The sequence below is a fragment of the Chinchilla lanigera genome, unplaced genomic scaffold (genome assembly GCF_000276665.1).
Source record: "Chinchilla lanigera isolate Chin_1 unplaced genomic scaffold, ChiLan1.0 scaffold00129, whole genome shotgun sequence".
Classification (NCBI taxonomy): domain Eukaryota; kingdom Metazoa; phylum Chordata; class Mammalia; order Rodentia; family Chinchillidae; genus Chinchilla; species Chinchilla lanigera.
Window position 1 is genome coordinate 441666 of NW_004955530.1, and position 10915 is coordinate 452580.

The 10915-nt window shown below is 45.1% G+C and overlaps 1 protein-coding gene across 4 annotated transcripts in view; it reads left to right on the forward strand.

Moving 5' to 3' along the window:
• Window positions 1-10631, forward strand: part of Mgat1 (mannosyl (alpha-1,3-)-glycoprotein beta-1,2-N-acetylglucosaminyltransferase) — a 15779-nt gene extending 5148 nt beyond the window's left edge. For 3 of the 4 annotated variants that reach the window (XM_005410101.2, XM_005410100.2, XM_005410102.2), the window contains exon 3: window positions 8082-10631. In XM_005410101.2, coding sequence (XP_005410158.1) covers window positions 8199-9542 — 1344 coding nt within the window. In that variant the 5' untranslated portion in view covers window positions 8082-8198 and the 3' untranslated portion in view covers window positions 9543-10631. Of the gene's footprint in view, window positions 1-32; window positions 157-8081 lie in introns of those variants that run through there. The other variant, XM_005410104.2, reaches the window with a different exon arrangement.
• The last annotated feature ends 284 nt before the right edge of the window (window positions 10632-10915 follow it).

Sequence of the window (10915 nt, forward strand, 5' to 3'; positions counted from 1 at the left end):
CCCCGCCCCGCCCCGCCCCGCCCCGGGAAGGCCACGTTGCGGCCCGCCGCCGCGGGGCAGGAAGCCGGCAGGGGCAGCGTCAGGGCTAGCACTCGCGGTGCCGGACTTGTTCCAGCGCTCGGGCGCAGCTTCGGGACGGGAAGTTGGGAGAGGCTGGTGAGTGGGGCCGGGACGCCGCGTCTCTCGACGCTGGGCGAGTCCCCCGGAAGGGACTGAGGTGCTGAGGAGGGGACCCCGCCGTGCGGAGGGCTCGGGGCACCGGCCGAGCCCCTGGAGCGAGCGGCCGCCCCGTGCCGGGACAGCCCTCTGTGGCAGCTGCCTGGCGGAGAAGGTCCCGGCCGCGCCTCCGTCCTGTCCTCTGCGAGCAGCCGGGAAGTGGAACTCCTCGTTCTGCTTTCGGAATCCTGGCCTCCAGCTGCTGAGAGGGCGGGCTTCTGGGGCGGGGAGGCTGTGGTGAAACTCGGCGGGCCCGGGCGTCAGTGGGTGCGGGCTGGCAGGCGCTGGGATCGCCGGAGTGGGTACGCCGAACTGGAATGGGAAGGGACTTCCCCCCAAACTTCACTGCAGCGTCCTTTCCAGAAAAGTTACTAGGGCTTGTTTTTGTTCTGCCGTGCCATAAGGAAAAATTGACTCAATGTTGAAATATGTAAATTGGCAAGAAAAATTTTTTCCTACCTGTTCGCTAATGTGTGCTGGGTCATCAGAAGCTGTGGAGCAGAGGTACTGTATCTGGTCCCACCTGTGTCTCCATATTAGCGTGAGCCCAGTGGTGAAGCTTCACGTTGCTCTGTAATGTAGTAAATCTTTGCTTTAGATTTATAGCGTCACTGGCTGAGGTGTTTAGCTTTATTTTGTGTCATTTTTAATACTTTTCATACTATGTAGCCTTTACTCTTCGATGTTCAGGAGTTTTTCCTGTCTTATATCACTGATGACTGTTTGAGAACATCGGGATCCTTACTTGCTGTCTTTAACTTTCACAAAAAGTACTGCACTGTCTAACATTGGTGGCATGTGTGACAGTTAAACTTATTACCTGTTTGGGGCATTGGTGAAATCAGCAGCATCATCCAGCACCAGATCACCAGAGGTGATCCAGATCCATTCTGTCACTGTGCAGGGAACTGAAGCACAAGGGGTCAAAGAGCTTGTCTGAGAGGGTACTTGGCTTGCAAGTGCCTGTTTGCCTGAATCCCCAGCCTTCATGCTTTTTGCTGTACTAGCATTGTATTTCCCTGTTCCACCCCCTCCCCATGAATAATCTGCATCCTTCCCTCCTAGATCTATTTTCTAAGCTGTTGAATTATTTAGTTTATCTTCTCTGACTCCCTTTCAGTTCTTCCATCCTGTTGAAATTGTGGAGCCTGGTACATACTATAAGAGTATAATAGTGAACAAGAAAGTAATTCATTTAGCTCTCCATTATCTGTGGTGTGTTCTGTGCTTTCTGCATTTTTTGCAGCAGTACTTTTTAACATACCAAGCAGAGACAGAAGGGAAAGTCTGTCAATATTCCTTCCACTTCTGTATTTAATTTTAAAGCTTCTTTGCTATTGCTCATCATTAGAAGTTGACTGTTTGCTGTTTCAGAAACATTTTGCCAGAGAGAAGGACAAAGCATGGAATATGTTAGAACTGAATCTGTTCTTAGGCCAGCCTTCCAGTGAATAAACTGAGTGAGTCTCATAGGGGTTAGTGGGACCAGCTCAGAACTACCTCAGTTTTGGCAGAAGGTTTTATATACCAAAAAGGCTAAATTCACATCCCCCACCATGGTGCGCATGTCTTTGTACTTGGTGGCGCGTCCTGGATGTCTTCCCTAAAAGAATTGAGAAAATACTGGGAAATTATAGTCAGTTTTGCGTGCCTTATAGGCATATCTCAAATAAAAATATAGGAACTCAGGTCAGGGTGAAAGACAGTTCTATTTTTAAAATTTTTACTTTTATCAGTACGTGTTGATAGTGCATAATGATTACATTTATCATGGGGAGTTGGTTCATGTACATAACAGTTTTATTTTTAAAAGGAAGGTGTGGCAGATTGCTTTTTCCCAAAATGGCCTCACTCTTAAATATCCCATTCCAGATTATTGCAGGCTTTTCTGTCATCCAGTGGTGGTGTTTGTGCTTCTTCTCCGTTGAATGGGTAGGGATAGGTGGTTCCCTTGACCAGTGAGTAAGGCAAAAGTGACCTGAGGCTGGATCCAGAGAAGAGTATAGTTTTACTAGCTTATTCTCTTTCTTGGAACATTTACTTTTGGAAGCCCATTATTATCTTTGTAGGAAGCCCAGCCACATGGAGAGACTACATGAAAGTATTCTAAACAGCACTTAGCCCAACATCAACCTACAGAGGTGTGTGACAGAATGAGCCAGCCTTCAGCTTTTGTCGTACAGCCCAGGTCCCAAACATAGGGAAACAGAGTCAGGACATTCCCTCTGTGTCCCACTTTCCAAGTTCTTAAACTAGAGAAGCTGTGAGAAGAGTAAATAATTGCAATAGTTTTAGGCACTAAGGTTTGAGGTCATTTATTTTTAGCAGTAGATACCTAATGTGGAAAGGAATGTGAGTAGAGGCAGGGCCTGAGTTTGGACTTGGGACCTGAATACAAAGGACAAGGAGAAGCACCGGAGTTTGATTCCATTTTACTCAGTCTTCTAAGTACTTATTGCTGCATAATGAATCATCCCAAAACTTAGTGGTTAGAAACAGTAGAATCACTTTATTAATATCTTAAATGCCTAGGCCCTTGCTGTGGTCTCATGTAGTTACAGTAAGATGTGTCTGGGGCTGGTAACATGTGAAGACTTTCTCCTACATTTTATGGGTGATGCATTTTATGGGCAGTGGTGGCGTTTGGCTATGAACTTGGGTCATCAGCTGGAATACCTTTATTTATGCAGTCCATGTGGCAGGCTTCCAAGAGCAAGCATCATAAGAGCACCAGGTAGGAATTATTTAGGAACTAGTCTTGCAAGTCACAGAACCACACTTTTTCCAGTTATGGGTCTTCTCATAATCCAACAGAGAGGGAGCATGGACCCTCAGCTGTTGAAGAAAGCGTTTCACCATAATTTTGTAAAAAAGCATATGGGGTGGGGTATGTGGCACTTGGAAAGTGTAATCCTTTACTCTCTTGCTGATGTTTTGGTCTTCCTTTCTCCCTGACTTAGTTAATGATACAGGCAGCTCTTCAACCTTACACATATACTAACCACCATGATAGGCATAGATATTATAGAGCTTTTTTCTTAAGGAGTAAGGTGAGAGCCCTGTATGCCCATATATTCTGTTACGGCATGAGGAGAGTGCTATGGGATTATAGTTACAGGGAGGCCTGCCTCTGGTACATGATACAAGGGTGTGACAGTGAACAAGAAACTAATGGGGTTTTACAGGAAGAGTCTCCTGAAGTGGGCCTTTGAGTGTGTGTAGGCAGCTTATAGGTAGGGCTGTAGGTAGCATTTAGGATGTGAGACCAGCTGGAGCAAAATACAGAAGTGTACCACTATACTTAATGGGAAAAACAGCCATCTGAGGCCAGAGTGTGGGGTCTCTGGAGTTCATGGCTGGAGATGAAGTTGAAAGGATATAAGTCAGTTTCTAAGTTATAAGGAGTTGGAGGGTTTTTTTTTTTTTTTTTTTGAAATTTTTTTTTATGTGAACATTGGCAGCTTTGATTTTTAAAGCAGGTTAATGCTGTGATCAGGCAAGTACTTTAGGAGAATATTCTGGGAAGGAAAGCTATTTAGAGGGACACTATAGGTGAAACAGCTGGGAAACTACATCCAGAGTTAAATCAGACTTAAAACAGTATTTCATAATAAGAGTGGAGGTAAGGTTAAAGGGTTTGAGGACTTGGAAGTGTAGAACCATGGCAGTGAAGGAGTAGTTCTCTTCCATTTTTATAATCTGAAATTCTTGGGGCCAGATGTTTTAGAATTTCAAAACAATTCTGGTATATTTACTATATGTTAAGAGATCTGAAGTCATGCACCACAATCCACCATGTTTATTCCTGTAGCAAAATATATGAGTAGACACACTAAGTAGGATAAATAAAGGCTATAAATAGCCTCACATTAGATCAGATCATATTTCACCAAGTGAAGTTAGGTGAGATTTTACTGCCAAATGAGTTTAGGGAACTGTTTTTCAGCACTTTTTTTTTTTTTTTTTTTTTCAAATTTTAGTTGAGGGATTCTGTGGCATCCTCCCCCACACTAAAGCCAGTTTTTAGGTCACTTGTATATCTGAACACTGAGGACTCTAGCACAGTAGCAGGGCAGAGCTGGTGGAGCTGGTCCCTCTCCTTGTACAGTTTTCCGCTGAAGGAATATGGCAGATGTTGAGCAAGAGGTTGCAGTGGCACTGATGATTTTGAAGAGGAGCTGGGCTCACATTTTCCAAAAGCATTGAGGACAATATCTTGGCAGATGCAAATTAGAGCTGTCAGATGAAGAAGAGGAGGAGGAGCAGAATGGGTAGACAGTCACATGTGAAGCCTCTGAGGGTAGGGAAAAGACTCGAAGTGAATCTAGTAGAGTGGAACAGTGAAATGAGCAACTGGCTAACATTTACTGTTATCATATCCTATCTTGTTCAGTCCTCACAGCAACTCAATGAGGTATTCTGATTTCCATCTTAGACATGAGAAAATTGAGTCTGAGAAATGTAGAAAAGCACAAGGTGATGCTACACGTTGCCTCTGAGCTGTCTGGCTTGCCTTTGTGATTGCTGTGCCTTCCTGATGGTAGCCTGAGCAGGCATCTGAGCAGTGCCCTCTAGAGGAGTGGGTCAGCTCTGCTGACCACACCCTTAGTTTAGCCATCTCTTGAGCCTAATCATGCACTCAGGTTTCAGTATGTGCATATTCTACTAACTTACAGACAGAACTGAGGATCCTGCCCTGAAGAATTTGTAGATAAACCGCAGCAAAGTGGTACTGAGTCTTTGTGGAGGCAGATGGGGCTGGATGTAGAGGTATCTGTTCTTTTATTACAAGAGAATCAGGTTCTCTTTGAGAATTGATACAAAATGGCCACGGGGTAGAGAACAAAGGCATGAGGACTAAGGTGAAGGCTGGGACTGGAATAGGGTAGCTTTTCCTGTTGACAATCCATTCTCTGTAGATGTTTTACAGGTTTGCGAAGTCTTTTTTTTATTTGTGTAGCTTGAAGGCCTCTGATAGTGGGTGTGTTCTACCTAATTCTAAAGGCTAAAAAGTGTACCTTGTGAAAGGTACAGAAATCATCTAATGGGTAGGGAGGATGTGGTCCTTTGGAGTTTTCCCACCAGTCTGAGAACTTGTAGATCTGATGTGACTTGTTGATAAGTTAGAGATGGTCTGTTTGCTATCCTTTATCCCCGAGGCCAGCATTCCAGTTAATGGAGTTGACTCTCTTCTCATTCTTTTACCTAAAGCCACCTTTTTCCTGCACAGTTGCTTAGGAGGCAGGAAGCAGGGAGAGAGAGAATCCTGGCTATTAGACTATAAGGAAAGTTCCAGCATTGTTCCCTCCCTGAGAGTGAAGAAAAAGCTGGAAGTCTGTGCATCTCTATTATCAAGGCTAACATATAAGCCCTGATAAAATAGGAACTTAATTACACAGTTAAGTGGAAAGAATCTTAAGGTTTCTGAGAAGACTGGTGATCTGGAATTGGGGGTGGTTGGTTTCTAGGAGGAAGACAGGTGGCAGTGGACACAGGCAGGAACTAGAGTACTCGGCAGGAGGGAGACAGAAGCCAGGTCCCTATTTAAGATAAGCCCTTTCGTACCAGATCTGTTAGCTTGAGACCTCAGGTCTGCAGAGATTAGATTTGGGACACAAAGTTTGGGCTTAGAATAGAGGACTAGGCTGTAAGCCAGAGGGTAGCTTATAGAGCAGTTGGCACAAGAGACTGCATACTTGAAACGTTAGGGTATGTACAGTTGAGACCAGAATTAGGAAGTCCAGGGAGTCATGTGATTTAGAATGGCAGCTGTCTGGCATTTAGAGGATGTTTTAGATCCTTTCAAATAATGCAGTCTGGCAGAGTGTGATGGTTTGTTGGGGCCATATCTTTTTCTTGTTGGTTGTATTTCCTTGTCCCTTTCAAGAGTCCAGCAGAGAGCAGGTATGCAATATATGTTATGAAATCATTAAGAAATTCAAGGCAAACATTATCTCAGTTCTCCTTACTTGATCTGTGTCCCGCAGTAGGGCCATGTTGATAGGTGAAGCTATTCAGAGTTATGGGCCATATCCCCATACTTTATTTTTAAGAAATTTTATTTGGAAATAGTCTCAAACTTTAAGAAAGTTGCAAGAATAAAATGTGTAAGAAGTGCATATTTTCCTTCCTGAGATTCACCTGTTGTCAACATTTTGTTTCATTTGTTCTCTCTGCGCACACACACATACACATACACACACACTGTTTGTTTTTTTTGTTTTTCTTCCCATACCAGGAATCGAATTCACGATCTTGCGCTTGCCAGGCAGGCGCTTTGCCGCTGAGCTAAATCCCCAGCCCCCGCAACACAATTTTTTTTTGTTCTGGACTATTTGAAGGTATCTATCATAGTCCTTATGACCACTTCATTGTCTATTTCTTAAGAACTGATGCAGGAGTTATCAGTCAGTTAATACTAACACTTCAAAAAAAAAAGAACTACTATCTGTGTTCCAGTTTTGTCACTTAATAACATCTTTTTAGAAAGAATCTTATTGTGGTATATTTGACATACAATAAACTGCACATGTTTAAAGGTGCAATTTAAATTTTGACATGTGTACATCTCACTGCAGTCATAATAAACGTACACGTTCCCAAAGGTTTTCGTTTAATACCCCTTATAGTAGTCTTATTTTTTCTATTCTGAGCCACTTGGATGTTATCCTTGTGTATGGATCTAATTGTTTTTCCAAATGGATAATTATTGTAACTTATTAATAATAAGACCTTTTCCCTAATAATTATAAATATCATGTACTAGATTTCTGTGTGTAATTCATCTATTTCTGGAGTCTAACTTGTGTGCCATTGGGTAGTCCATTCCACTGGGCATTCCATTGTGGTAATGCCATACCACAAAGCTGTCCTCTTTGTGGTATAGGTACTTATTTACCTGTACCAATTTTAATTACAGAGGGCTTATAGTATTCATTATGTTAGTATCTGGCAGGACCAGTCCATTTTCACCACTCCTTTTTATTCTTTTCTTAGATACTTTTGTGTTTTTAATTTTGTATGTGAGCTTTAGTATCATAAAAGAGCATTTTGTTCAGATTTTTGATGATGCTCTAATGTCATAAGAGCAATTTATTTGTAAATAAATTTCTTAAATTTTGTAAATATTTTGTCATTTTCAGGCTTTTGTAAATAGGTTTTCCATCTACTATATAGATATGAATGCTATTGATATTTATATGTTTTTATATCCTGCTCCCTTGTGCAGTTCTTTATTTGGTTTAGTTTTATCATTATCTTCTAAGGAGTCTTTGAGCATATTTTTTGCAGCATTAGCAAATAGAGATAGCTTTACTTTTTTTGTTCATTTAATGTAGTCCAATTGTATTGGCAGAGACCTCCAATAGAATGTTAGTAGCCATGGAGTTCCTGGGCAGCTGGCTTTATTCCTGATGCTCCTAAGAATGCCTCTAGTGCTTTCTTAATAAGTGAAATGTGATATTTGATTTTTAAATCGATACTCTTAGGGCAGTTTTGAGGAGTGGGAGATAGGTTTACCTCTCTCTCTTACCCTAAAGCTCTGGAAAATGGAAGTGAAATCTGTCAGGTTGGGAAGGGAGAGTTCAGGTTCTTTTGCTCTTTCCCTTCCACCAACATCACTGTCTACCTCCCCGCTTAAACATTATTGCTTTTCTGAGGAGTAATTAGCTCATTTTGGAGTACTGAGGCCTGGTGTTCTAAGATTAGGGGGAGGGCAGCCCCTCACTGAGAGACCTCGAGTCAGCCTCTACTTCCTACTCACTTACTTTTTCACCTCTTTCTGCCCTCCACATTCCTACACCCCATGAAAGTATGGAGCCACATGCCTTTATGATGATAGTTGTTTTTCTCTCTTTTCTCTTTAGGTGCATGATTACTTCCTAATCCCATAGCCCAGGGGAAGCATCCTTAATACTGTGGTCAAGGCAACCTAAGGGCAGCCTCAAGCCCTCCCTTGCCCGCCCTCCCTGGTGGGGGCCAGGATGCTGAAGAAGCAGTCTGCAGGGCTTGTGCTGTGGGGAGCTATCCTCTTTGTGGCCTGGAATGCCCTGTTGCTCCTCTTCTTCTGGACACGCCCAGCACCTGGCCGGCCACACTTAGACAGTGCTCTTGATGACGACCCTGTCAGCCTCACCCGTGAGGTGATCCGCCTTGCTCAGGATGCTGAGGTGGAGTTGGAGCGTCAGCGGGGGCTGTTGCAGGAGATCAGGGAGCACCATGCTCTGTGGAGCCAGCGGTGGAGAGTTCCCACTGTAGCTCCTCCTGCCCAGCCTCGTGTGCCCGTGACCCCATCACCAGCTGTGATCCCCATCCTAGTCATTGCCTGTGACCGTAGCACTGTCCGACGCTGCTTGGACAAACTGCTGCATTATCGGCCCTCAGCTGAGCACTTCCCCATTATTGTCAGCCAGGACTGTGGGCACGAGGAAACAGCCCAGGTCATTGCTTCCTATGGCAGTGCAGTCACGCATATCCGGCAGCCTGACCTGAGCAGCATTGCTGTGCAACCTGACCACCGCAAGTTCCAGGGCTACTACAAGATTGCCAGGCACTATCGCTGGGCACTGGGTCAGATCTTTCATGAGTTCAAGTATCCAGCGGCTGTGGTGGTGGAGGATGATCTAGAAGTGGCACCAGACTTCTTTGAATACTTCCAGGCCACTTACCCACTGCTGAGGAGTGACCCTTCTCTTTGGTGTGTGTCTGCCTGGAATGACAATGGCAAAGAGCAGATGGTGGACTTGAGCAAGCCAGAGCTGCTCTATCGCACAGACTTTTTTCCTGGCCTGGGCTGGCTACTATTGGCTGAACTGTGGGCTGAGCTGGAGCCCAAGTGGCCCAAGGCCTTCTGGGACGACTGGATGCGCCGGCCTGAGCAACGGAAGGGACGGGCCTGCGTGCGCCCCGAAATCTCAAGAACAATGACCTTTGGGCGCAAGGGTGTGAGCCATGGGCAGTTCTTCGACCAGCATCTCAAGTTCATCAAGCTGAACCAGCAGTTTGTGCCCTTCACCCAGCTAGACTTGTCATACCTGCAGCAGGAGACCTATGATCGCGATTTCCTTGCCCGCGTCTATGGTGCTCCCCAGCTACAGGTGGAAAAAGTGAGGACCAATGATCGGAAGGAGCTGGGGGAAGTGCGGGTGCAATATACAAGTAGGGACAGTTTCAAGGCCTTCGCCAAGGGCCTGGGTGTTATGGATGACCTCAAGTCAGGTGTTCCCAGGGCTGGTTACCGAGGCATTGTCACCTTCCATTTCCGGGGCCGCCGTGTTCATCTGGCACCCCCACAGACCTGGGATGGTTATGATCCCAGTTGGAATTAACAGTATCTGCCTTTCCTTCTGGGGTCTCTTCCTTGCCATGCCATGAGCTGAGATGGGACTGCAGTCCCTGGGCTGTATCATCCTGTCTGTATTGCCCTTGGGTCCATTTATCTTTTGTTTTTTCCTTTGCATTTGTTTTGAGTGGCATTCAGGTGCACAGATGTTAAGATGAGGGTTATTCTCCCGTTCTCAAGGGAGTCAGAGGAGAGGGGCCATTCTGAGGTATGTTAGGAAGTATTATACAAGAAACCACTGTGTGGTAGGAGAGCGCTTGGGCTTACTGGGGCCAAGAATGTCCATATCCTGAGTTTTCTCCTATGGTCCCTGCATAGAGGTTGGCAACTTTAGCCTTTTTGACCAGGCCTCTTCTGTGATTTGGCTTTTCCAGCCAGGGCATGAGCCTCTCCTTTTTTTCTCTTTTACTACCTTCCCCCAATGTGGGGATGGGTAATAGGAGAAGAGAATGTTTTTGTGGCCAAAATGAGACTAACCAAAGGGGTTTCACTGCAGGGTCAGGGTAGAGTTGGGTTGCCAGCATTTACTGTCTCCTGCCCTTCTCTCCTTATCACTGATCCCCTCTCCTCTCCTTTCTCTGCAGCCCAGTACTTGGTAGTTCAGAGATGAAATGTGGAGGAGGAAAAGCAAGATCTTCCACTTGGCTCATGCCCAACTGTCAGGGGAAAGGTGGGAGGAAAGCCTTTGCTACCCTACCCGTTTCTTGCCTCAAAGAGATGCTATCCCTAGACCACCTCCTTTCTAAAAAATACCTGTCTCCCTCTTTTAGGAGTATTCCATGCTGGCTTGAAGACAAATGAGCTCCTGTGTCTCTTTTATCCCCTGGGGTTTGGTGCATAGGCTCCTCCCTGAGGACTGTGGCTTCAAGTGGCCTTCGCAGCCTGAGGTTCAATAGCTGAGATCAGGACAGCTCTGGCCCTGGAACAGGTCCTGCATTCCCATGTCCTCACAGGCTAGGAAATGGCAGATTGGAGAGAAATTTATGTGTTTTTATTGCCTGAACTCAGTTTCGCAGAACAAAGTGGAATTTACAGAATTATTTTCAAAAATAAAGGCTGAATTGTCTGAAAAACATTTGTGTGCAGTTGTGTTGCATGTATGTATCCTGGGAAAGGAGGTGAAGGGTGGGGTGGAAATAGGAAAGGCTCCAGAGGAAGTAGATAAATTGAAGGAAAGCAAATGACTTGGAGATAAAAACTGGAGGGAAAGAAGTCCCAGGACAGCTGAGGAGGGAATGAGATAGGAAAGAGAGGCCAGGTTTGATGGTGGAGAGGGGACTCCAGGCTGTATTCCTACTGTTAATCATGAGAGCGAGCATCTGAAGTCCATAGCAGAATGGTTGCCACTGCACAGGCCTG